At 48.7% G+C, this 25,228-nt stretch overlaps 11 protein-coding genes across 11 annotated transcripts; 8 read left to right on the plus strand and 3 right to left on the minus strand.

The window, feature by feature from the left end:
* Positions 1 to 16: 16 nt before the first annotated feature.
* HD556DRAFT_757025 (uncharacterized protein) lies at positions 17 to 1,985 on the plus strand. The gene is made up of 8 exons (XM_041311520.1): positions 17 to 673; positions 729 to 870; positions 924 to 1,075; positions 1,126 to 1,247; positions 1,305 to 1,421; positions 1,471 to 1,600; positions 1,659 to 1,845; positions 1,901 to 1,985. The coding sequence occupies exons 1-7, from the start codon at positions 118 to 120 to the stop codon at positions 1,691 to 1,693; spliced, it is 1,254 nt and encodes a 417-aa protein (XP_041157017.1). The 5' UTR covers positions 17 to 117; the 3' UTR covers positions 1,694 to 1,845; positions 1,901 to 1,985.
* A 160-nt stretch (positions 1,986 to 2,145) lies between these two features.
* HD556DRAFT_756981 (uncharacterized protein) lies at positions 2,146 to 2,989 on the plus strand. The gene is made up of 5 exons (XM_041311519.1): positions 2,146 to 2,298; positions 2,350 to 2,395; positions 2,453 to 2,649; positions 2,706 to 2,747; positions 2,806 to 2,989. Exons 1-5 carry the CDS (start codon positions 2,274 to 2,276, stop codon positions 2,844 to 2,846), a joined length of 351 nt encoding a protein of 116 aa, XP_041157018.1. The 5' UTR covers positions 2,146 to 2,273; the 3' UTR covers positions 2,847 to 2,989.
* Positions 2,990 to 4,444: 1,455 nt separating this feature from the next.
* Positions 4,445 to 4,921, plus strand: HD556DRAFT_1243012 (uncharacterized protein; the record flags this gene model as incomplete). The annotated part of the gene is made up of 2 exons (XM_041298332.1): positions 4,445 to 4,624; positions 4,673 to 4,921. Coding segments are annotated over 2 exons (429 nt in total), but the record flags the coding sequence as incomplete, so codon positions are not given.
* A 2,878-nt stretch (positions 4,922 to 7,799) lies between these two features.
* HD556DRAFT_1446583 (uncharacterized protein) lies at positions 7,800 to 8,910 on the minus strand (the record flags this gene model as incomplete). The annotated part of the gene is made up of 5 exons (XM_041307122.1): positions 7,800 to 7,871; positions 7,928 to 8,512; positions 8,586 to 8,632; positions 8,686 to 8,727; positions 8,787 to 8,910. The coding sequence occupies 5 exons, from the start codon at positions 8,908 to 8,910 to the stop codon at positions 7,800 to 7,802; spliced, it is 870 nt and encodes a 289-aa protein (XP_041157020.1).
* A 603-nt stretch (positions 8,911 to 9,513) lies between these two features.
* On the minus strand, positions 9,514 to 12,872 carry HD556DRAFT_1446584 (uncharacterized protein; the record flags this gene model as incomplete). Its single annotated transcript, XM_041307123.1, has 8 exons — positions 9,514 to 9,998; positions 10,272 to 11,192; positions 11,224 to 11,530; positions 11,579 to 11,629; positions 11,685 to 11,912; positions 11,960 to 12,408; positions 12,461 to 12,677; positions 12,726 to 12,872. The coding sequence occupies 8 exons, from the start codon at positions 12,870 to 12,872 to the stop codon at positions 9,514 to 9,516; spliced, it is 2,805 nt and encodes a 934-aa protein (XP_041157021.1).
* Positions 12,873 to 13,140: 268 nt separating this feature from the next.
* HD556DRAFT_1446585 (uncharacterized protein) lies at positions 13,141 to 13,773 on the plus strand (the record flags this gene model as incomplete). Its single annotated transcript, XM_041307124.1, has 3 exons — positions 13,141 to 13,240; positions 13,295 to 13,372; positions 13,427 to 13,773. The coding sequence occupies 3 exons, from the start codon at positions 13,141 to 13,143 to the stop codon at positions 13,771 to 13,773; spliced, it is 525 nt and encodes a 174-aa protein (XP_041157022.1).
* Positions 13,774 to 13,806: 33 nt separating this feature from the next.
* On the plus strand, positions 13,807 to 14,184 carry HD556DRAFT_1446586 (uncharacterized protein; the record flags this gene model as incomplete). The annotated part of the gene is made up of 2 exons (XM_041307125.1): positions 13,807 to 13,930; positions 13,979 to 14,184. 2 exons carry the CDS (start codon positions 13,807 to 13,809, stop codon positions 14,182 to 14,184), a joined length of 330 nt encoding a protein of 109 aa, XP_041157023.1.
* Positions 14,185 to 14,253: 69 nt separating this feature from the next.
* HD556DRAFT_1446587 (uncharacterized protein) lies at positions 14,254 to 17,139 on the minus strand (the record flags this gene model as incomplete). Its single annotated transcript, XM_041307126.1, has 7 exons — positions 14,254 to 15,662; positions 15,720 to 15,908; positions 15,975 to 16,075; positions 16,128 to 16,180; positions 16,230 to 16,535; positions 16,595 to 16,775; positions 17,051 to 17,139. 7 exons carry the CDS (start codon positions 17,137 to 17,139, stop codon positions 14,254 to 14,256), a joined length of 2,328 nt encoding a protein of 775 aa, XP_041157024.1.
* Positions 17,140 to 18,140: 1,001 nt separating this feature from the next.
* Positions 18,141 to 21,339, plus strand: HD556DRAFT_1243099 (uncharacterized protein; the record flags this gene model as incomplete). The annotated part of the gene is given in 7 exon segments (XM_041298341.1): positions 18,141 to 18,803; positions 18,862 to 19,368; positions 19,434 to 19,824; positions 19,900 to 20,075; positions 20,092 to 20,176; positions 20,235 to 21,011; positions 21,065 to 21,339. Coding segments are annotated over 7 exon segments (2,874 nt in total), but the record flags the coding sequence as incomplete, so codon positions are not given.
* Positions 21,340 to 21,558: 219 nt separating this feature from the next.
* Positions 21,559 to 22,486, plus strand: HD556DRAFT_1446590 (uncharacterized protein; the record flags this gene model as incomplete). Its single annotated transcript, XM_041307127.1, has 3 exons — positions 21,559 to 21,765; positions 21,821 to 22,147; positions 22,208 to 22,486. 3 exons carry the CDS (start codon positions 21,559 to 21,561, stop codon positions 22,484 to 22,486), a joined length of 813 nt encoding a protein of 270 aa, XP_041157026.1.
* A 428-nt stretch (positions 22,487 to 22,914) lies between these two features.
* On the plus strand, positions 22,915 to 23,953 carry HD556DRAFT_1243018 (uncharacterized protein; the record flags this gene model as incomplete). The annotated part of the gene is made up of 3 exons (XM_041298334.1): positions 22,915 to 23,100; positions 23,165 to 23,342; positions 23,418 to 23,953. The coding sequence occupies 3 exons, from the start codon at positions 22,915 to 22,917 to the stop codon at positions 23,951 to 23,953; spliced, it is 900 nt and encodes a 299-aa protein (XP_041157027.1).
* Positions 23,954 to 25,228: the final 1,275 nt, after the last annotated feature.

The raw sequence follows: 25,228 nt of genomic DNA on the forward strand, positions 1-25,228 counted from the left end.
TACTTGACATTTCAAACAACTACAAACATCATGAAGTTCGTGACGAAATCCCTTGCAGGGCTGTAACACTTGAAGTTCTGACACCTCCTCAAGCTAAAACTTTTGCACTCTTTGGATATGGAGTCGATTCTGTTGATCGATGGAACAGAAGAGGGCGATCTATCTAACAATCCTCAGTCATCCGAATACACATATACCGAACTGCGCGAGCTGGGCTTGCGAATCTACAAAGAAGTCTGGAAACAATTTTACGAATGGGAACCAAGGGAGTGCCGACAAATCATCCACGCTTTGGCCGGCCGGCGGGTCCCCGGAGAAAGGGAAAACTATAATAAGACGATAGATCAGCTACTTGACCCCGGGACTCTTCAAGATTCGGAGATGCGGATCGACTCAGAGAGCCCAAACCAACCTTTGCTGGTAGTGACCCAGTACGATGCCGAGGGTCGAGGCATATCATACCCATTAGAGATAGAGGAAATCTCGGTCGATTCTGCTTTTGAGGCCCACCCTTCTTACGAGTCTTGTCCACCAATCAATCAGAGCATTCAAAAATTGAGAGTGCATGATGCAGCTGCATTCATTCCGTATGGCGATGAGGAGAAATTCCCTGTCATGGAACATCTAGACAACTTTGAGTCGTTCGCATGGGAAGAAGACTTTGATCCAGACTGTAAGCCACGATCAGTTGAACATGCTGAAACCGCCACTAGAGATTGCATCCCCAGCGGAAATGATCCAAATAGAAACTGTCCGCCGACTGCACAACACTTCGAATATCTCGATAACGAACATTGATCGGATGCGCATATTCCCCAAATCACTCCGTGAATCGTACAAAGATGGTCTTCTATGGCAAAGATTTCAGCGGTCAGCTTGCTTGATTCACGTCCTCGTTGGGACGCTCTCATTGTTTTATGCAGCGATTTCCTTCGCTGGCCTGGTGGAACTGAGGATGATATGGAGGGGGCCTGCATCGAGCCTGCACCTGATGAACTCCATAAGAGGTTGTCATCTGTTCTTGCGACATTTTGTCCAAACCTTAATTGTCTGCGAACTCTGTGCACAACCCATAGTAAGTTCCGCTGTAAATTTTCAATCTATTCAATTCATGTGGTCTGCTAGAGCATCCTCAGTTCGGGTCGTTCGGAGGTGGGAGGCCCAAGGTGACAAATCAAAGCATGCGACTCAGCGAAGGAGAGCCCTGCGGTGAAGAATGTTTCCGTCTAACAGACGAATCTTACATGGTAGCCACTGTCGCTGAGCACCCCACAACATTCATTCCTGATCCGTGTGGTCCTTAGGACAAAGTCTATTGGGAGAATGAATCCGACCTAGAGACATTGAGAACAATCTTATCAATATCACCCGATCTATTTCCTTGTCAGCTTGCGGATCTCTGCTTCAAGCCTTGCCGAGAAGTAAACACGTCCACATGTACCCTACGCTGCCAATCTCACTTCTCTCAAGGTCTTTGTTCAGCGATCTCACATATTTCCTGATCATATGTTATATGATGATGACCCTGCAGGCGACGTGGAAAGTCATACAAAGAACAACAAAACAAAGAAAAAGGGCCGAAAGCCTCGTCTCATTTTTGGTACACCAATAATGTTTCTGTTGGGTGACCATGGGTTCTGACTTGCAATCAATCGCAGAAGAAGAATCTGATCATGCAGATTTTATCCCGTAAGTTTCTTTGTATGACCAAACAGATGTAAATCATGGGATACTTATGATGCAGCCTCGAGCCTTGCAAGCATAAGGGTCCCTGTGAAAAAGACTGGTGTGAATGCTACCGTCGGAAACGACACTGTCAACTGGCTTGCCGGTGTGGTGTAAATTGTCCGTATGGTCATGACTCAATTCGTGATACGGGTTAGGTTCTAAATCATTTCAGGTAATCGTCAATATCGCGGTTGCGAGTGCAAACGTTGCCTTTCAAATTGCCCGTGCGTTAAAAACGTTCGAGAATGTTTGCCCGGGATATGTAATAAATGCGATGCAAGGTAGGGTGCAACATTTAAACATTCAGTGAGGTGGGCTGAATTCCAATTTAGAGGTCAGACTATGATATTAACACGTTTACGCGCGTGACTGAGTGCAAGTGAACTTTAATCAGGCGCAACTGACGACCCATGCGTAAACACGAGGCTTCAGCGAAATGATACCAAGGTAAGGACGCCCGTCGTCCACGAATTATACTCACTACTGGTCAGGCGGTCGAGATCAGGCGGGCTAAACATGGCCTAGGAGCTTTCGCGGCGGAAGATATGAAGCCTGGCGATTTCATCGGAGGTGATGCGTTTCTTGGGACATTGGAGTCTAACAGCTCATGTTTCTGCTTAGATTATGTCGGCGGCATTTTGACGAGTGACCATGTTGAAATTCTACAGTACGCCTTCACATTATTGAACACCGACCGAACTTGAGACATCCTCACTTCATGCAGTCATGTCACCGAATATAGCGGTCGCAATTATTTTTTCGAATTCTCAAACGCCAATGGGGACGAGATGCTTGATGCTGCGCCAGTCGGAAATGCTACTCGTTTCCTAAACCACGCGCCCGCCGAAACGGAAACGGACTTGCCTAGGTCTGATGGGACGCCCCGCTCCAACGCGGAACTGGCTAATTGTGTAGCACAAGGTGAGTTTCGACGTGGAGCCTATTTATACCCATCAGCTGAATGATATGCACTCGAGTTCTTCTTGTCAACGGGGAGCATCACATCGGATTTTATACCAGTAAGATTTCCCGATGGTTTACCGAGTCGTTCTACTAATTGCATTATCTGAAGCCAAGGCAGTGGCTCGTGGATCCGAACTTCTCTTGTGCTACGGTAAACAATACTGGTTAAAAACTGGCAAGGGAAACGACCTAGAACCATCAATGGATTGATGGAGCGGGATGAGCATTGGTTCTACAGTATATAGAAGGATTACCATCCAAGATGTTCGTATCAACAATACCTTTACAAGACATGACCAGGAGGCACTCAGTACTCATTACGTAGACTAATTGGTGATACTGTCACTGGCACCCTTTTCAAGTTGGTTTCCAGCGGATTTACACCCAAAACAGCTTGGCTTGGACGAATCGATGCCCTACTCTCAAAAGACGCCAGTTCAATGTGGTCACATGCACTCAGCGAGCGCTACTCTCGATTTTCAAACAACTACAAACAATCATTGGCTCGAAGCACTCAGGTCAGACCAAGTCCACAACTTGAAGGCTTTCCTGAGCAAAAACTCTTGCACTCTTTTGATATGGAGCTGTTTTTGTTGATTGATGGAATGGAAGAAGGCGGTCTATCCGAGCCGCCACTCCAACCTCGGTCATCTGAATACACCGTGATAGTACCGAATTGCACGAGCTGGGCTCACAAATCTACAAAGACTCCTTACGAGTGGAGCGCCAACCACGGTTTTGCAGGGCTGCTGAGAAGTAACAAGTTCACGCGTACCTGCGCTTTCAATATATCATTTCAAGTTCTCTCAAGGTCCTCGTTTAACGACATCACTGCCTTTTGGCGTAACAGTTAAGCGGAAGACAGTCTTGATATATTCCCTTCTAAAACCTTCACCGGTTCACCGATGTTGAGACTGCAGCTGGATGAGGCAGCGTACTCGACGATCCGTAGAGCCTGCATACTGATAAGTACTTGCTAAAGAAAAAACTCGACATAGTTGTGGCGTATGACGAAGTCTTTCAAGTTGTACACGTGTTTGGTGACTTCACCTAATCAAGGCCTACTTCAACGGAAGGGCTAGCGCTAAACGCAGTGAGTGTCACATAATATTCCCTGCAGCCGCATTGCAGCCCTATGTTCTGTAGCATCTGATGTCCGGGTTGATCGGCTGCTCATGCCCAACCGCCGCCGCCCTGCCCTTCATACGTATGCCAGATTCCCGTGGGTGCAGAACATTGTTGAACATTGTCGAGTGAGTCGCACACTATATCTAATTGCGAGTTCAAAGTTGGAGCAGAGACTGGCATTAGGACGCTGAAATCTGTCGAATCTAGTAACAGCATGCGTGATATCTGGATGACGAAGGATAATTTCAGTACTGGCGTCAAGAGAAGGTTTAATGATACTAGTGCTGAGCGCTGAGAATCAACATTTAAAGTGGACGCCTCGCCACTTTCAGATGCCCGAGTGCATGCTCTTTTTTGCAAGGTCTTCTTCCATCTCTGTCCACTACAGCGCAAAAATGCAAACCTCATCATCACGATCCAGTCTCACATCTGTCGATACTAATCCGCCGGCTACCGAGTAAGTGGCAGGCTAGACTGGGTTGGTCGTCATACTGATGGATACACAGGGGATGGAAGGCCAATCCTCATGTCGAGAATGAGAAACCTGTCCTGTCCATCGGGGCCGACCTTCTTGGAAATATGTGAATGTTAATCAATCATCATGGTACATTTGGTGTCTGACTATATGCCAAGGTCAAACACCCTACAGCACATCCTCAGTCTCCTTAGTTCATCCAGTATTGCAGAAAAACACAGCAAAGATATTAAATCAAAGTTTTGGACGACTTACAAGAAAGTTGCGGATGAGTACGACGACGATTTCCTCCAACGAGCGCATGGTGATATAGGTGTTATCTTGACTTTTGTGCGTTCGCTTCTATGTTTCTCAATGCAGGTCTAACAGATGAATCAGGCTGGTCTACTCTCAGCCGTCATCTCTACATTCATCGGTGGAATGCAGCCTGACTCGGGAGTTACTACGAACGCCCTCTTGGTGCAACTAATTCAAGTCACTGTTGACGGGCCAAGTGCTGTACATAACATCAGCAATCTATCCTCAGTTACACACTATTCTTCTTTAACCATCTGGGCAGAAACCCTTGCCTACATTGGCCTAGCGCTTAGCATCTTGGCTGCGTTCGGGGCAGTTGTGGGAAAACAATGTCTTTATTCATATGAAGCAGCCCGGAAACAAGGAGGGTCTCTAGAAGATAGCGGCGCGCAGAGACAGATGAGATTGGATGGGCTAGAGTATTTGCAGCTGCGTGCTTGGTTGCAGGCATTCCTTGGACTCCTCCAGGTTGCGTTGCTACTCTTCAGCGTCTCACTATGCCTCAAGACATGGTCCGACCACCTCCCGACATTCGGCTTCATGGTCTGCACTACAGCTTCTGTCACTCTCTTCTATATAGGTACTATCTTCCTGTTAGCGTGGTGGCAGGATCGCCCTGTCCAGATGCCAGGGACAGAGCTAGCTCGAGCGATTGGCGAATTTTTTTGTCGTGCAATCCCCTCTACCTCGACTCAGACTCCTGACAAATCGTCTCCCGTTCCTAACAAATTGTCTCCCGTTCCTAACAAATCCTCCCCTATATGCTGGATACTAGAGACATCGACGGACCAGGAAGCCGTCCAGGCTGCGGTTGTGATGGTACCTCACACGCAATGGTCGCCAAACACTGATGTATCACCAGCCTTTCAACGTTTACGTGATAACTTCGAGGCGTGTCGTGACACGGAAGAACTCTACGTGAACTTTGGCAAGGCCATGGCCCATTTGTGCACCCAGCCAGTGAAAATCGAGACAGTTCTTGTGGACAAACCTTTTTGGCATGACGAATTTCAGCCAACACGAAGTCGTTTCATTCGCGATGCGTTCACGGCTTGCCGTGATGCCTACTCTCATCTTAACAACGAGACACCGCCACCGGAGGAAGATGTGAATGGATTGAAGTTGAAGCATCGGGCCAGTGCACGTGCCGCCCTGAGGACGATGGTTGTCCACGGACTGAAATTTTGCCTTTCACTTCCAGACAGTGAAAAATTGATTTGGTCTGGTAATCTGTGCTGGTCTCATAGTGATGGGCGTAAGCCCAACTGTGAAGAATTTGACTGGCTCGTTGATTATCTGGCGGATGAAGTAGGGTACGACAAAGCCGATGAAACGGGTGATGCTTTGCTTGCGCTGAGTGCGATGCGTGGACTAGGGAGCCCTGCCAAGCGATGCTCCTACATCAAGTCGCTTGTACGTTCTATGGAATCAAGTAGACCTTCTCGAGTCCGGCATGCTGCGCTTAGGACTGTTCATGATGCTCGAGGTGAACTGGTTTCTATCACCAGTTCCTCGATGCAGCCTGAGGGTATAAACGCAGAACTCCTTGATGATCTTTCTCGCACCCTTTCCACCGTAATTCCCAAGAATGGAGCCGACTCGGACGCCTCTCTCAAATACATCCACATCATGTTTGCCATGACAAAGAACGATGAGTGGTGTCAACGTCTTGTTGTAGCAGTAGCTCAGTGGACGTGCGAAGTCAACTAACGTGTATTGGTATGTACCTGTTGTAGCAGTAGCTACAGGTAGTGTCAGTAAGTAGGAACTATGTACGAAGGTAGTACTAACCTCAGTGGACGTGCGAAGTCAACTGAGGAAGGTTGCGATGCGCGGGAACAAATGGTATTTGTAGGTAGGTAGAAATGAAAAACGGTACCGAGTGTTAATAATGGCGAGGATTGATATAACAACACTCCCCCTCAAACCGAGCGTAGTCCGAGGGCGGATGCGAAATGCTTGACTTTCAAGCTGGGAAGAGGTTTCGTAAGGGTATCTGCAGTCATATCGTCCGTAGGGCAATAAACTAAAGAAATTGAACCTTTTTCGACAGAGAAACGAATAAAATGATACCGGATGTCTATATGTTTGGTCCGGGCGTGAAACGCCCCGGACTTCGCGAGTGCTATGGCCGACTGGTTATCACAGTGGAGCACTGTGGCCTGCGTTAACGGACGGAAAATCTCGCTGATGAAGCGCCGGAGCCACACAGCCTCCTTCGCAGCGTGCGTCGCTGCGACGTACTCGGCTTCGGTCGTTGACAGCGTCACTAACTCCTGCTTTTTGGAACTCCAGGATACCGCACCCCCATCCAGGAGGAATGCGTAACCGGACACTGCGTGCCGGTGTTCCTGTGATGCGCCATCAGCGTCGGTGTAGCCTTCAAGCCCGTGTTGCGAATTACCGAAGGTGAGAGCGAGAGTTTTGGTGCCGAGGAGGTAACGATAGATCTTCTTGACAGCCTCCCAGTGAGGCATACCGGGATTGGCGCCAAACTGCGCTACCGTGGAGACGGCGAATGCGATGTCGGGGCGAGTCCCGACAGCGAGGTGCATGAGCGAGCCAACAGCTTCGCGGTAGGGGATATTCTTCATTTGCGCGGACTCGTTTGGCGTTTTCGGAGATTGCGAATGCGAGAGCGGGAGATTAGGGTCCATGGGGATAGAACTCGGCTTCATATCTACGAAGTTGTACTTCATGAGTATGGCGTCAACGTAGGATTCGTGTGAAAAGGAGATGGTGCGCGCGACTCGGTCGCGCGTCACCTTCATGCCAAGTAAGGATGCGACTGGACCACATAGTACAGTAACTTATACCCGTATTAGACGGACAGCTGAGGGTGACAATGTAGCAATAGAGGCGGGCCAGCCCATGTGGGCCCATGGCAACAATTGTACCATGGTAGACGAGTGGGCTGCAGGGTTGTGTGTACCTGTTGCAAACGGATGGGCCGGTGGTATATAGTGTAGATGGTAGTATAGGAATGTACTATATAGGTAGTGCTGCCGCGGTCCGGTTTGGTCCGGTTCATTGAGGGTTGAGCAAGAACCAAGAACCGAACCTAGGTCCGGTTCTAGTAGACTTGCCGAACCTTGGACTGGACCTTTGCGAACGGTTCAAAACGGTCAGGTTCGGTTTTTTTTCGGTCTGAACGCGAACCGAACACAAAAATTTTTACAGCTAGTGACAAAAAACATAGACAGTGTAGCTACTTGTCCAACGAAGCTGCATGGCCCTCAGCCTCTACTGCTGCAGAAAGGTGCCCATTCCTATATGCTCCCTTCAGCAATTGTAATGCAGTGAACGTGGAAGTCGCGAGTGCATTGCGTCGCATACCCATTCCTTGTCATTGCGAGTGAAGACAGTGCGAACATCAGCAGTGCGCTCACTCTTTGACAGAGTGGCTCGGATGTTTGAGTCTTGAGGTTCATCGTCAGGTTCGTCGTCAGGTTCGTCTTCAGCTGTCGGCGCATCGTCATCTTCGGGTGCGTCCTCATCTTCGACTGACTCAGAGTGGCCAGTGTGGCCAGTGCCAGGATCAGTGTCAGTATCCGTATCGGCACCAGCCGCGTGAAAGTCGTCATCATCAGATAACGGGGCTGAGAGCTGCAATGCGACCTTTTTGCTGACTAGCCGCTCGGTCGCACTAGATAATGCACGTTTGCGGGCTGTTGAGCTGTTTGAGGATGATGGGTGAGAGCAAGCGTTGTCGGCATCGCGGAGGCGAGCAGAAGGCTTGAATGTCCGAATGGAGCGACGAGCACCTGCAGTAACCGGTGCTGGTTTGCGCCCAGCCTTCAGCAGCACTGAGAAGGCGTCTGAGCCTGTGGGAGTGGTAGATAGTGTTGGCTGGGCAGAGGACGGAGTGCCAAGTGGGATAATATCATCAGGGTCATTGTAAAATACAATATCTTTGGCGTCCTTGAGGGAGCCGTCAGCATTGAGAGCACATCCGTCAGATTCGGACATGTCGAGAGGAAATGATACGACTCACCTGGTGGGGCTTGCTCCCTTTATGTGTGAAACAAGCAAACAGTAAATCTATATCAATGATATATCAATCAGTATATTGAGCTTATTGACAGTTGACATACCTCGAGCGTCTCCTGGAAACTGGGGGCAAGCAAAAAGTAGATCTATACCAATGTGATATACCAATCAATATATTGAGATTATTGACTGGCAGTTCACATACCTTGAGCATCTTCTGACAACCGGGGGTGCGGGATGCGAGCGTCCGATTCAAAGACAATGCGAATCTTGAGGATCCCCGAAGTCGACATGACCATGGGGGGAGAAGTCGAAGTCGAAGTGAGCATGGGTGTGCCTCGCCGATATCGCGAGGACAATTCGGTTCGGGGTTCAGAACGGTTCGGGAACGTCCGAACCTATGTGAGAACCGTTCAGAAAATAGTGGACCACGAACCTCATTTCGGTTCGGTCCGTCCAAAATATGGAACCATGGACCGAACCATGGACGGACCTGACCATTGGTCAGGTTCGAACCAAGGTTCGGGACCGGACCACGGCAGCACTATATATAGGATATCTATGTAAATAGTAGTGAATGCAATGAGCTATAGAGACGAGTGGGCCGGCTGAATGGTGTGCAATGTAAATGAGTGGGCCAGGGAGATGGGTATGATGGGGACGAGTGGGCCGGGGGTATGAAGTGCAATGGAGACGGGTGGGCCGGTATGCAAAGTACAATAGAGACGGGTGGGCTGGGATGAGAAGTACAATTGAAGACGAGTGGGCTGGGGGTATGGGGTGCAATGGAGACGGGTGGGCCGGTATGCGAAGTACAATAGAGACGAGTGGGCCGGGGGTAAGGGTGTAATGGAGACGAGTGGGCCGGTATTTGAAGCACAATGGAAGACGAGTGGGCCGGGGGTACCGGGTGAAATGGAGACAGGTGGGCCTCATGATATTCCACCCGGTGGATAATGGAAATATTTGCCGGTATGGATGATACAGATGAGCCGGAAGAGTGTTGTGGGACAGAGGTGAAGGTGAGATGGATGATACAGATGAGCCGGAAGAGTGTTGTGGGACAGAGGTGAAGGTGAGATGGATGATACAGATGAGCCGGACTTCCGGTGTGCGAGAGGTGAAGGCGAGATGGATGATACAGATGAGCCGGACTTCCGGTGTGCAAGAGGTGAAGGCGAGATGGATGATACAGATGAGCCGGACTTCCGGTGTGCGAGAGGTGAAGGTGAGATGGATGATACAGATGAGCCGGACTTCCGGTGTGCGAGAGGTGAAGGTGAAATGTATGATACAGATGAGCCGGACGTCGGCTGTCCGATTGAGGTGAAGGTGAAATGGATGATACAGATGTGCCGGACCTCCGGTGTGCAAGAGGTGAAGGCGAGATGGATAATACAGATGAGCCGGATGTCCGCTGTGTGATTGAGTGAAATGGATGATACACATGAGCCGGAAGGGCATTGTGTGATATACAATGATGGAAATACCATCCAGTATAGCAACATTCTCACTACTAAAATGCAGGTTGTGCGATTATATGATGCATTGTCTTCAACATTGAAAGCACCAGAGCTTGACAACACAATGTAGACAACTAGTACATACGAAAACATGAATGATATAGACTAGTATTATGTCGGCCCGTCACCGGAAGGCTTGCTTGGATACCTAGCACTCACTGACCGACCTTGGTGCGATAGAGGTCCAAAGCGCGGGCGTGGCAAAGGAGCTGAGACGGACTGGGCATCAGCCGGCACATTTGATGGCCCGGCGACCGGGAGAATAGGAGATTGCACAGGTGGTGCACCAACCGGAGGAACAGATGGGCCGGATTCCCTCATGGTCAGTGAAGGGATGATGGTGGAATTGGATGGCACCCGGTTGTGCCTTGCGACCGGTGATCCATCTGCAGTATCACCCAACATATCACCACCGGTCTGGGCACCCATCCAAGAGACATCCGGAGTGAACACATTGTTGGTCACAGTGCGAGCAAATGCACTGATAGATGGGTCATGGGCTGTCATGGGGGGTGGATTAAATGCCAGTGGAGTTGATGCTGTGACCTGAGTAGATCTTTGCTCCCTCAGATACCTGACAATACCTCTTACTTCAGCCGTGCACTCAGCAAGGAGTCCCTTCTGCACACGCATATCCCGCCCTATGTCATCAATCTGCATGGACATGGCGCTATCAGATGCCTCAGCGATGTCCATGCGATTCTCCAAGTGATCATGCCGGACGTCAATTTCCATTCGATCGTGTGTGCGCAGTTCCTCCATCTCGATGCGAATTTGGGCCAACATGGCCTCCATCTCATCATGAGAGAGAGGGTATTGGGCGGAATGACCAGGTCTGGAAGGAGAGACAGGAGAGGAATGGTTGAAAACGACCGGTAACGGCGAGAACCGGATATTGTCCTCCGAGGCCATGGCTGGTGATGAAGGTGGCATCTCATCATTGCTGGGCTCCACCCAATGATCAGGAGGGAAATCGTGTGCGGATGCCAAAGGGGCCGGTTGTTGTGCAGAACCGCCGGCAGCAACCATCTGGACATCATCGACGTTGTCCTCCTCTTCGATAGGACTTGGGTGCCGGATATCCTTGCCTGCAAGAATACATCAGAATGGACAAGTAACCGGAAACAAAAGACTTGCCTTTCGCCTTGGATTTCCCACTCATCTTCTCTCCGGTGGCTTTGGACCGGATGGTCTTGGAGCGAGTGGCTACTGCGACTGCAGGTGGTGCAGTGACGGTGATGGGGGTAATGGTGTTGGCAGAGGTGGTGGGTGCGCTCTCTGTGTTAGTCCGGATGCATGCCATCTTCCACAGATAGCACAATGAGCAAGTCGAGGCGATCTCGCCTTTCTTCGTCAATCGGGGGAAACACTCGACATTCTTGGCCAGACATCTATCACAAGGCGGATGGGGTTCATCAACGCGGGGCTATGGAGAATTAGTATGGTGAAGCATGGCATTGACCGGAAGACACACTGGTTCTGGCACTTTGCCCTTGCTGGTGGCCTTGCCCTTGGGCTGCATGGACTATTCAATAATGTTAGCGTTGTATATCACCTGTGCTATGACAAGCAAATCCTACCAGTTTTTGCCGTTTCCCTGGTCTGACAGTGGCCTGCATCGTGATGAGTGATAGACCGGTAAATGTGAAGTAAAATAATGAACTTGCCTTTGGCCTGCCTTGTGTATCATCATCCTCATCCTCCAATTCATCCTCTTCATCGTCCTGAATCACAACCCGCTGACTTGCCTTCGACGCACTGCCCTTCTTTTTGACAACGATGACAGCCTGACGAGTTGATTTCCGGGGCTGCTTGTTGCATTAGTAACATTGAATATCTCAAGAAACAAACACACCTCAACGTCCAGAAGATCATCCACATCGATCCCCTCGCCATCCTCATCGCCATGATCTTCCGGTGCCTTTGCCTTCCCTTTCCCCTTCTCCTTCCCCTTCCCCTTCCCCTTTGCCTTTGCCTTGTCATTGTCGGTAGTGTCAGTGTCAGACAAAATTGCCTTCGACTTTGGTGCAGGCTTCCGGGCCCGGTTGACACGGGGCAAAGGGGGGCTGCTGAGCCGGCGTTTCCGGTTTGTTGATGTCCCGGCTGTTGCTGTCCCACCGGGTGGCACATCTTTAGGTATGCGAATGCTGATGCGTGGTGCCGGTGTCGGTGCAGAGGCCGGTGCCGGTACTGGAACAGGTACCGGTGGTGGGGCAGGTACCGGTGGTGGGGCAGGTACCGGTGGTGGGGCAGGTACCGGTGCAGGAGTAGGTACCGGTGCAGGTGCAGGTGCAGATGCAGGAGCTAGTGCAGTCACAGGTGTGAGTACAGGTTGCATGAGGAGGAATATCCTTACCAGTAGCTGCAGGTGAAGCAGGCGGTGCATGACCCAATGTCTTACTGTACAATGGATGCTTCATGCACATATCCTGATTGTTACCAAGATGGTTCCAATCCGGTACTACCACCAATTGTGAGGTGCGCCTCTGAGCGCGAAAGATCTCAGCTGCAAGTGACAGCAGGCCAGGGGGAACATATGAAGCGTCCCTCCCATATGAACGAATCGCGACATTCTGGGACCCTAGTATCAATACAGGCAACCGACAGGACGACAAACATACCACTTCACGAGCAATCTCGTGGCTCAACTCCATTTTCTCATCCTGAGACTGCGACCGGAGAACATCTTGAACCATGTCATAGAGCCGGGCGACAAGAGCGATGAGAGCCTGGTTGGCAGCCGCAGCAGAAGCAGATTGAGAAGACATGATAGTGAGACGATTACAATAGAGCTAGTGGACAAGTCACCCGGAAGAGACGTGTAAAACAACAACACTTATAAAATTTTCAATCACCGGCTAGCCGGGCCGACTCGGACATATCTGAGTCCATTGTTCGCCTCATTGTTGTCAGTCTATTTTTAGATATAAATGTCTCATTGTTGACACGTCATCAGTAATCAATTGTTGCCAACCAACCTGTGAGTACATCATCCGGTCGCAGCCTTCTGTAGAACATGATTCTTCCAGTGATATCATGAAGTCCGTGGATTTGTACGACCCATTCCAGAAGAAAAGAAGGATGCGATCATCGGCGATTGCTCAGCATAATCTACATGTATCTAGTGAGGATGTAGGTAAGAAACCATCACCTCCCACAACGTACCGGTTGATATTATCCAGCATCCCAGTTCATAGCATCTTGGAGCCAGGGAGAGAGGAGCGCACTTACTACAACCCTTTCATGGTTTGTTCAAGCATGGGTGAATGTGAGTTCATCTCATGCTAAGCGATGGTAAGGACAATTGATATGAATTTTAAAGATCTAGATGTCCTGTCAGCCCATGATGGGTTGCAAGACGGTAAAAGATTGAAGATGAACTCTGAACCGGCAGATGACGACCGGTCACTGGACCTGGGATTTCCTTTGTCAGATTATGACCAGATGACCGACAACCACGACCAACAACAATCAGACATGTTGGATATGCAATTTCCCACCTTGTCTGATGATGACCGGTCAAATGGTGAGATGTTGGATTTGGGATTTCCTCCACAGCCGGATGATGAAGATGTGCTTGATTTGGGCTTTGATATTGACCTCTGTGATCCGGCCGGCAACACAGGCATGTCGCTGGAATCTACATCTCATAAATTGACACTCATTTGAAACAATATTTGACTAGAAGACGGGGCTCTTGACATGGGCTTCGGCACATATCTGGCAGATGATTCGCTTGATAAAGGGACTAATATTTCACCGGAAGAACACCCTTTAGATATGGGTTTCGAGATGGATCCAGTACGTGTTGATCCGGATCAGTCTTGTAAGCCTTCTTGCTGTTCCTGAGATTGTTCTGATCATTTAAACTTAGTCGCTGTCAGTCGACAGGATCCAGTTGGATATGTAATTCAACGGGCTGTAGGTGATTTGCGCGAGGCAATGCACCGGTTGCAGATTGACCGGGCTGGTAATGCAATGTCGCCGGACGAAGCCTTTGCTAGAGAGCAAGTTCTTGACTGTACACAAGAGTTATTGTTGGCATGTCAACTGATGTCGATATCTCGACTTTCAACGTGAAGTATATATTTATAGTCAAATGCTATCTACACCTATCACTAGAATACTTGCTTACAACGATCCAAATTACTACGATTGCATATACTGAGCTTTATAAGAGGCCTTTGTACTTCTATGAGAGCGCTTTGGCTCTGGATTGGTTGTCTGTGCTTCAGATGCTTTGGCTTTCTTGCCGGAGTCCCTTCTTGGGGCAGGGGGTGTTGGTTTGTGCACCGGTGCTTTGTTAGTTTTATTCTTGGCATAGACACCTGATGTAGGGCCAAATGCACGACTTCTAGAAAGATGTTGCGAAGGCAGAGGATCATTGTCATCATTACCGGTTGATTGTGCAGAACCGGTGCTGGTGTTGTCTTCTGCCTGTCCCCTTCCACTTGCAGTCAGCTTTGATTTCTTGACTGGTGGCGGACCATCCGACTCCAAATCAGATTGAATGGGAGCAACCCTACCCCTCTTTTGGGATGATTTTAATTTAGGTGGTGGTAGGACCGGTATGGATCTCTTGACCGGTGGGCGAGTATCTTCCTCCTCTGAAGCCGGACGAGTGCTGCAGACGGTATTGGTCCGCTTGGCCTTTGAAGTTGGTTGTGGGACAGGTATGGATTTCTTGACCGGTGGGCGAGTATCTTCCTCTGAAGCTGTACTAGCCCTGCGAACGGTATTGGTCCGCTTGGCCTTTGAAGGTGGTGGTGGGACCGGTATGGATTTCTTGACCGGTTGGCGAGTATCTTCCTCCTCTGAAGCTGTACTAGCCCTGCGGACGGTATTGGTCCGTTTTGACTTTGAAGGTGGTGGTGGGACCAGTATGGATTTCTTGACCGGTGGGCGAGTATCTTCCTCCTCTGAAGCTGTACTAGCCCTGCGGACGGTATTGGTCCGTTTTGCCTTTGAAGGTGGTGGTTGGACCAGTATGGATTTCTTGACTGGTAGGCGAGTATCTTCCTCCTCTGACGCCGGACTAGTGCTGCGGACCGTATTGGCCCGTTTTGCCTTTGAAGGTGGTGGTGGGACAGGTATGGATTTCTTGACCGGTGGGCGATTGTTGATAGATTTTGACTTTGGTGGTGGTGATTGGAGGTTGTCATCGTGATAGTGATCGTCGTCCTTCTCCTCATCTTCATCATCCTTGTCCTTATCCTCACTACTAGACACCGGTTCCACCCCCCTGGTGCGCCTTCCGGTGGACTTTTTCACTGGAACCCTGGGTCTCGCATCAGAACCATTGCCAGAGATTATCTCTGCCGGTTCTCTCATTGTCTTATCATCGCCTTCCCAGCCTTTAAATTCAAAGGTTGGGCGAACCTGGTCCTTCTGTCTTTGACACCACAACTCTAACAGCCGGTCAGCATCAGCCAGCCGAATCTTTGATGGATCGTCGAGCCTCCAGCCGGTAGGTAAAAACTTGGCTGCAATAAAGTCACCCTGAGCCATCCTGACTGAGGCCCAAGAAACAGACGCCTTTGGTTGTTGGCTGCACAATCCTGAAAAATTGCTGGTCAGCAGATCAACTCTCCAGATGCATCATTTGTGAAACTGACTGTAGTGCTTTGTGAGGAAAGTCCTTATAAGACGCTTTTTGCTCTCTAGGTTAAGCTCTGTGACGTCCGGTATGACCGGCAGCCCATAGCTATCCACCTCCAAAGGATAATCGTCCTTCTTTCCACCTTTCTTCCTGCTCTTCTTCACCTCCTCTTTGTTATCATTGTCATCATTATTCAGGTCAACGTCTGGTATCACCCCAGGTCAGATAAGTACTTGACTGAATGGCGCAAGATTTTCAAACAGAAGCTCACCAAACTCTTCACCAGCATAGGCATTCCACTCCGATAACATGGACTTCCAGTCCTTCGTATCGGTATAACTATTCCCCTCCAACTTTTCATTGAAGTCAATTCTTTCAACCGGATCAGTATATCTTTACCGGTTGAGTGTGAAGCGGAACTCACCCATTGATCCGGACTTCGTCTTCCTCTGTTTTCCATGCTGACAATATGAAATTCTCATACCGGCCTGCTTCCACAACTTTGTTGCCAGATCCTTCATCATACCGGGTGCTTCTTCTTTGCAAAGTCCGCCTGAACAGCTGCAGGAGGAGCCTTGGCAGACCACTCAATCGCAGTGTTCTGAGCCTCCTCCAGCTCCTCTTTAGATAGACTGGCCACCACTGCAGTGAGTGTTGTCTGATATCTTTCAATAAATTTCTTCGATCCTGGCATTGCTCCGGTCTTTTCAATGATCTCCTCCTTGCGCAGTTGTTCTATGACCGACCGGGAAGTCCATTTCTGACCGAACTTGTTGGCTTTCTTTTCTCGAGTCTTTTCAGGTCTCCGGTTATATAACCAGTCCCGGTACGTCTTGATACATCATGATATAAGTCGGTCATCATGTATAAATTTAAAGTTCTACTGCTCACATATTTCCTGTTCTTCAATGACCGGTCATCCATAGCAGGGGCATGCACCTTGGCCTCTTTTATGACGGCCTTCAGAATCTTTTTTCTATCGTTGGCAGCTGCTTCCTTCCATTCTTCTAGGTGGGATTTCAAGACCAGCACCTCTTCATCGGTTAATTTCTTCTGCTTGGTCTTTTTTGGGCTATCGACTGATGAGTTGGACCGGGGCATGGCAAAGTAGTTGAGGAGCAGTGGACGTCTTGATAGAAGAAAGGATGCATGTGTATCTCACAGTAATAGGTTACATAACCGATGTACGTGACTGCAAACCGAACAAAGGATTGTCCAATACTCGTTCATTGGTATGAATCCCTCAACATCCTATGTGTTTCTGATTCATAGAATGTAGAACTGTAAAAGCATATGGACTTAGACCTGTATTATATAGTATATGGGCAGCATACAGCCCTCAAATACTGGATACCGCCCTGTGCAATCATATTCCACAACTTGCTCAAGTAAGTATAATCACAAATGACTTTGAAGGCCAGCATGAATGTGGACATTAACAGCCGGTGTCCTGAAGATCAAACCAGAAGCCTGTTTGTCTCTAGAGTTGGTTATTTGGTTTGAACTGTTCTCTCAGAGCATGTTTTGCAATGCCAGTGCCCTCGACTAAAGTTTAATCAATGTATTGACTTTGCCAGACTCGTCAATAATCTAATCGAAAGAAGTATATATTGCTGCCGAACCCTCGTAATTACCTGAATGATTGTTCTACAGCCAACAATCCAGAATGCTGGCTAGAAAGAAGTATTTAAACATTGAAATGTAACCTCCGGTCGATGTACTTTATCCAGTCAATTGTCATGTAACTTGAACATGAAATCCATGCGACTCGGGTTAATGGGAGGATTACGGTGTTTGTGATGTCATGCAACTATGGCAACCTCAGTGACTCCAACCTTAATATATCCCATACAGGTGACATTGCAAGATCTTCGGTGAGATCACAGGAACAATGTGGTAATCCCGACCGGTCAAACCATTCGGAGTCTGAACAACACCGGATCAATTGGTCCCTTGATGACTGGGTAGTTCAATGACTAAGAAGGGAAAATGTGGTAATCTCGACGGTTCAAAATCCCCGGAAACTGGAATTGATGGAAGGCACCGCAGTGAAGTCATGTGCTAGGCTACCAGTCATCAAGTTTACAGCACACCGATCCTTTCCAGTCAATATGGCAAATACCAAACAAAAGGGAATCACATACACCCCTCCTACAAAGAAACGATTACCTCAGCTGTATAAGCTCAAGGAAAAAACTACAACCAGGGGATCGAGGTCATCTTGGGTGAAAGATTCATGGGCTAGGAAAACAAAGTCGGTAACATCATCACCAATAAAATCACCCTCAAAGCATAAATCTGGGTCGCCTCACTTGCTCTATGAAGGTGCTGACTTTGAGTTTGACCAAGGTAACATCCCCCAGCCTAAATTTCCAAAATCCCAGGCAAGCAACAGTTATCTTCATTTCCCCGGTCTGACCGGACCATACAGAGTCAGAATGCATATCTCCGGCAATGGAAATGCAAGTTCAAGGACTACATAAATTCACTCATGATCAGAGAAGCCCCACCAGCCAACCGACTTTGCTCAGTCTGCAAGAAGGATGGGGTGTATAGATGTCATGGCTGTTTCAATGAGCCACTCTTTTGCACAGACTGTTGCAGAATTCAACATCAAAGACATCCATTCCATCGCATCAGTCAATGGACCGGATCATTTTTTCAAGAAACTTCACTCATTAAAGTTGGCCTGCACATTCACCTTGCTCACGACGGCACTCCATGTCCCAGCAGCACCGATGACTCATCAGACTTCTTTCAGTGGTCAGATACCGATGACAATATAGATGACGATTATCCGGAAGGACCTTTCATTCAACCGGTCAGAGACTCAGATCGTCCGGCAATAACTGTAGTAGACAAGTCCGGCGTTCACTCCCTTTCCATATGTTATTGCCAATGCCCCAGTGCTCTCAGCCGAGACATACAGCTCTTTCAAGCAGGCTTGTTTCCGGCGTCTTTCACCAGACCAAAAACTGCATTCACATTCGCTGTCTTGGACGACTTTCTGTTAGACAATCTCGAGTGCGGTACATCGGCCATGAATTACTACAGCAAAATTCGCAGACTCACCTCTAGCATCTTTCCACTGATGGTTCCGGTGAGCTGGGTTTTATTCTGTACTTCACATTCTGGTCATTAAAGAACGATATCTGTAGGATCGCTATAGAGAGCTCATGAGAGCTGCCAGGCAGTGGCGACAATGCAAGCTCTACAAGTGGCATGGATTTGCCCACAAAGATGACCAGCCAAAGGATGGTGATCTTGCCCTATTTTGTCCGGCATGTCCGCAACCGGGTATAAACTTGGACCTGTCTACCAGTACAGTCGCCCAGCCTGACGATACACCTTCCTGGCTCATGACTAGGTATTTGGTCATGGATGGCAATTTCAAAGCCGAGCACATGCATCCGGTGAATCCATCCGATGAAGTATCATTAATGGATGGTCTGGGGTTCATGGTCTCCGATGAAAGATACAAGAGCCATTTGGCCATTGCTCAAGACAATGTCCAAAGGTCGGATTGCAATAATCACCGGGCAGTAAATCAAGCAAACGCCTCGCGGCAAAGGCTGGAAGCCACCGGTATAGGAGGATGTGCATGTGCACGGCATGGATGTTTTGTCCCACATTCCATGGTTGACTTTCAGAAAGGCGAAAGGTCAGTACATATTGCATCCGGTCACATCAATGGATGATCTTACAACTCTTACGTGGAATAATCAGGCAGATGAACATGGACTATGCATTAAGTCAAGCTCTCAACTATAAGACCGACGGAATCTCTCGAGCCATCACATTCTACGACATAAATTGTCAGTATAACAAGTATTTGAAGGACCGGATCGCTTCCAGCATGTATCTTTCCATCCCCATAGGTATGGATATCATTCCTGGAATCGGTTTGTGGCATGTACATGGACATCAAGACAACTGCTTTGTCCGGTATGCATCAAATTTTATCCATGGGACCGGCCGGATAGACGGAGAGATTATGGAAACCCTCTGGGCACCTTTGAATATAATATCTCCATCGGCCAGGGGCATGGGAACTCCCCATCGCAAGGAGGTATTGGATTATCAGATGAATGATTGTAATTTCATGAAAATGATTCGTATAAGTAAGTCACCCACCTCCAGATGTGCGTGTGTTGTCGGCGCTCATACAATTCATGTCCGGATGGCACGTCCGGTAGCTAAGTTTCTGTCCAGAAAATTCAAAGAGGCCATCAAGGGGGCTTCGGAAAGCAAACTTGCTTTTGATAATCTTAACGAGACCGCCAACCCCGACATGGTAGTTCTTTGGAAGGCAGAGGAGGCATTGGCTCATGCAAACAGAGCAGAGGATCCTACGGCTATGGACATCTATGAGGTCCGGTTGGAAAGAGGCAAGTGTCCACTTTTATTGGCTGTCCGGTAGGTCTGATCATGAGGTCGTGCAGCGCCAACAAAGAAACAGCAGGAATTGCGCCTGTTGCAGGCTCAAAATCGCCCTGAACATCCGGTCATCAACCCTCCGGTCGACGAGGAGCCGCCACTTGGCTTGCAACCGGTCTTACCATAGAGGAATCGCAAATATCTCTCTGCAAGGATGTGAGAAGTTTGCGAATGCACCCAACGGACATGCAACTGTTGAGAGTGGCTCGATGCCGGGATAAGCTTCACACTCAGATCACGAGCTTTCTTGAGATGTCACCTACTTATCTCGGAGTTGGAGTCAATGTCAATGATCCGGATTGTCTGGTTACTGTTTGTAACTCACTGGATGATTGTGAAGATTACTCCGATTTTGACGAAGATCAAAATCCTGATCTGGACGTACACAATGCTTCCATATTTCAACCGGAGCTCACTGTCATACCCCTACCATCCAACATTGGTGCAGTGAGGTGCAGGGAGTTAGGTCTCACCAATCTCATCAAAGAAGAAATTGCCCTCCGAGAAGGTCAGGCCAATGACGCACTGCATGCCATTAGAGTTCATTTAGGAGATAAAGCTGTTTTATTCCGCAATACTGTCCGGTCAGCCAAGTCACAGGCTTCATCTACTAGGGCATGGACTCGAGTTCGCTCAGTTGAAACAGCAGTCAATCTCCATGCTCGTATATATTCGAAATGCCGGTCGCAACTGGCCAAACTCCCTGACCACGACCTCTTGAAGAAATACCTTCCTTTGAAGAAAGAAGACCTGAAAGCCAGCTCTGCGGTGGCCGATCCAAATGCACGTGGTCAGAGAGATACCACTCTTTCATGGTTCTGGTCCTTGGATGTTCAGGGAGACACATCAGGAAATGACTGGATGACTGAATGTGTGTCTAGTGTTTCTGATTATGAGGTCGTCGGTCACATGTTCTAATTATAGTTTACCGGGTTAATTGGCTCCGGACAAAAGCACTGCGCGATCGCTGGAATGAGGAGGTTATTCTTGTCAAACACGAAATGCAGTGGTCAATTAATTTCTTCACCCACAGAGCCAAGCAATGGCTCTGTCACATGCACAATGCTACTTCTGCAGGGCTCACCGGACATACATGTTATGCTGCCAGACAATCTCACATATATGACCTGCTGGCAGCACATGCAGAGGATGCTTTTCGGAAAATGATCGTTGGGATAGAAGTCCCAGTTCCGGGTTAGTTGCATAATTGTGATTACCGGTTGATAATATATGAACAACTAGCGGCATATGCAGAGGATGCTCTGCGGGAAATGATCGTTCGGATAGAAGTACCGGTGCCGGGTTAGTTACATAATTGTGGTCACCGGTTGATAAGACCTGTGAGGTAATATACCCTTGTGTTTGGCATGTAAATATTCCCAGTGTGCCGGTCACACCATAGCCTCATATTCCTCTCCATGGACAATACTGTAACTCTCATCCCCTCCAACCAAGTCATCATTGCCGCCAAGGGCAATCACATCACAGCTGCAGATATCTCTCGTGCCCTATTCTATGCCAATTCCCGGATGCTGGCCATGCGCCTGTATGTCGACAAGAGTTTTGCCACTGCCATACCTGGTTATGCAGAGACGTTCTACACCCTGATGAAATGGGAGATGGAGGTAGGGAGCCAGCCATGCCGATACTCCCATGCCCTCATCCTTTTCTCTGACATAGACCTTTGCAACACCTTTCATCAATATATGTTTTATCACCCGGTTGTCAGCTACTATTCCTCAACTTCTCAAGGATGTGCTCTCAACCATGACTGCTCACACATTGGTTGATCGGCGACCGGATGTCAATGCCATTTTGCAGGATATCCGGGCATTGCGCCTTTCTGCAGATTCAAACAAATCCGATGACTATGACATTGCTCACATGCCGGACTACTTCAATGACTGGTGGAAGGAATCACTTGGTTGTTGCAGGGTTTCAGATATGTTGCCCAAGTCATCTGTCCAAGATGTTATGGATTTGGTTGAATGGCACTTTTCACACCTTGTCAGTCCATAAGATCTTGTTAACACCGGATGCACCAGATGCTCACACCATTTATTACAGCCGGATCATGTGAAAACTGGTCTTCTCCCATATATTGTGCGTGGTCCGGATAATGCGCCGGATATAATTGGTTCAAGATCTGGTGTGCCGTGCCACCAGACAACGATCGGGAGAGAGTTGCTGGATATGTTGCAGACAAGGATGATGAATCTTAGGCGATCAAGTGATAGGTTGACCGGATTGGTTGGGCCGATTGATGAAATCACACGGGCTGTGTCATCCTCACAGGCACTCATTGACCGGTTACATATAGATCACAGTGCATCCACTTCACAGTAAAGTAGAACCCAATGTCCGCCGGTATCCTGCCAATCTTTTATACCATCACGTCATATTTACCTGAATGGAAATGGAGTCTGTCTATGCAATCAGGTCGTGTGAATATGGGGCTATTTTTTCCAATGGATATAACAGTGGTGCTTTCCTGTCACTTAATTGTTTCGGCAAGCCATGGTTACAATTCCACTTGACTGGGCCTTGTACCAGACCTACCTTGCCGGTGAATTGGTGCATGAGATTTTCACATCTACAATTCTTCACCGACCGGTAAAGGATATGGACCTTGGACTCTTGGATATCGACACTTGTATTGCTTTGGAGCAGCTAGCCTATGTGATGGCCACTGCTTACTCTAACGCCGGTATGTATTCCGGCACACCTGTCTGTTCTGGTCAACTAACCTGCAGAAAGTTCATCTTAAAATAGACATGGTTAGATACAATGACGCCCTGGACAAAGATGAATCCGGTCGAAGTGAGACACGAGAAGAGGTTCTTTTGAACAAATTCCCCCCTGAAGAGGAGCACCTCTTGACAACACCATCTGTTGTCATTGATTCTGGCGGTAGAATCATTGTCTGGTATTTGCCTGGAGCACTCACCTCTATGATGATGGTTGGTCCTTTATCCTTTATCCATTTCCAGTTGTTCTTTTATCTTACCCGGATGCATTACTTAGAAAGATATTCACGGTGCCACACATTCCATGAGTGGTTTGTTGAAGCATAGCATCACATCAGGCAAGATTTCTCAATGGAGGACCCACCGGTCAAACTTCTATACAAGTCCAGATGGAATGATCACCCCCGGTTGCATCAATATATCTCCTGCATGGTTTCAGCAAGGAAGAGAGGTGCGTCAGGTCCACATGCATTGAAATCTCTGGTTGGAAGTATTGTAGAAACATGGCTTCCCGAATCTTGACCCGGAAGATGGCTTCTCGCCGGAGGTATCAGCGGCACTGAAAGGTGCTGCCGGTCACAATATTACAGCATCCCTTCAAAGGTCCGGTATCGTTGTCTCTGCTGCACTTCGAGTCATGCACCCTGATCTTTATTGGGCCGGAATGGAAACTCAAGTCAGGCTTGGTAAATGGGCTGCCAGATATGAGTTGAACGAGATGCACCATCATCTTCAACGCTGGACATCCGTTTTTAATGTGGTATCGATCATATGCAATCGCCGGACACCCCCTCATAGAGATCCTAAATGTCGACCGGCAGCATTTGATATCATGACTACTGCTGGTGTTTATCGCCCGGTTATCATGGATTTCATGAACCTTGGAATCAAGTTTCTCTACGACTCTGGCTCAATATTGGCTTCATCATGTCGACTGGTGAGACATTACATGAACGTGGAAGAGGGCAACAGGATTGTCACTGCATGGTACATGCGAGACAGCATCCACAATTTTGTTGGGACTCCGAGCACGGAGTATGCAAAATATGACCGTGTAGATATTTAGCAACTCCATGTATTGGGCCACATATATTGCTTGTCAATCTCGTTTGATATCATAGACGTACTGTATGGGTATAGACCCGGATGTATATATGAGACGGACCGGATGTTTATTCCCGGTTAATATACTTTGTATGCACCGGATGAGGCATCATGCCACCCACATCATATATTCACCCTATCCCCCGGCCCACTCGTCTCCGGTTAGTATACTCTGTATGCACCAGATACCCCCTCCATCCCACAACGCTCTTCCGGCTCATCTGTATCATCCATCTCACCTGCACCTCTATCACGCAGCGGACATCCGGCTCATCTGTATCATCCATCTCGCCTTCACCTCTCGCACACCGGACGCCCGGCTCATCTGTATCATCCATCTCACCTTCACCTCTGTCCCACAACGCTCTTCCGGCTCATCTGTATCATCCATACCGGCAAATATTTCCATTGTCCACCGGGTGGAATATCATGAGGCCCACCTGTCTCCATTTCACCCGGTACCCCCGGCCCACTCGTCTTCCATTATACCCCATACCCCCGGCTCACTGTCTTCCATTATACCCCATACCCCTGGCTCACTTGTCTTCCATTGTGCTTCACATACCGGCCCACTTGTCTCCATTGCTTCACATACCGGCCCACTGTCTCCATTGCACCCTTACCCCTGGCCCACTTGTCTTCCATTATACCCCATACCCCCGGCCCACTCGTCTTCCATTGTGCTTCACATACCGGCCCACTCGTCTCCATTGCACCCTTACCCCCGGCCCACTCGTCTTCAATTGTACTTCTCATCCCAGCCCACCCGTCTCTATTGTACTTCGCATACCGGCCCACCCGTCTCCATTGCACCCCATACCCCAGCCCACTCGTCTTCAATTGTACTTCTCATCCCAGCCCACCCGTCTCTATTGTACTTTGCATACCGGCCCACCCGTCTCCATTGCACTTCATACCCCCGGCCCACTCGTCCCCATCATACCCATCTCCCTGGCCCACTCATTTACATTGCACACCATTCAGCCGGCCCACTTCGTCTCTATAGCTCATTGCATTCACTACTATTTACATAGATATCCTATATAGTACATTCCTATACTACCATCTACACTATATACCACCGGCCCATCCGTTTGCAACAGGTACACACAACCCTGCAGCCCACTCGTCTACCATGGTACAATTGTTGCCATGGGCCCACATGGGCTGGCCCGCCTCTATTGCTACATTGTCACCCTCAGCTGTCCGTCTAATACGGGTGAATTCACTGAAGGGG

The sequence above is a fragment of the Suillus plorans genome (genome assembly GCF_016647745.1).
Source record: "Suillus plorans strain S12 chromosome Unknown HD556scaffold_54, whole genome shotgun sequence".
Lineage (NCBI taxonomy): Eukaryota > Fungi > Basidiomycota > Agaricomycetes > Boletales > Suillaceae > Suillus > Suillus plorans.

What these genes read in the sequence shown, in the direction of transcription:
- HD556DRAFT_757025 (XM_041311520.1), top strand. Translation starts at nt 118, where the DNA reads ATGGAGTCGATTCTGTTGATCGATGGAACAGAAGAGGGCGATCTATCT. An exon ending in CTATGGCAAAGATTTCAGCG is followed by an intron (nt 871 to 923) that starts GTCAGCTTGCTT and finishes TGTTTTATGCAG; the next exon opens with CGATTTCCTTCGCTGGCCTG. An exon ending in TAACAGACGAATCTTACATG is followed by an intron (nt 1,248 to 1,304) that starts GTAGCCACTGTC and finishes TGTGGTCCTTAG; the next exon opens with GACAAAGTCTATTGGGAGAA.
- HD556DRAFT_756981 (XM_041311519.1), top strand. Translation starts at nt 2,274, where the DNA reads ATGAAGCCTGGCGATTTCATCGGAG. An exon ending in GACCATGTTGAAATTCTACA is followed by an intron (nt 2,396 to 2,452) that starts GTACGCCTTCAC and finishes CACTTCATGCAG; the next exon opens with TCATGTCACCGAATATAGCG. An exon ending in TCACATCGGATTTTATACCA is followed by an intron (nt 2,748 to 2,805) that starts GTAAGATTTCCC and finishes TCTGAAGCCAAG; the next exon opens with GCAGTGGCTCGTGGATCCGA.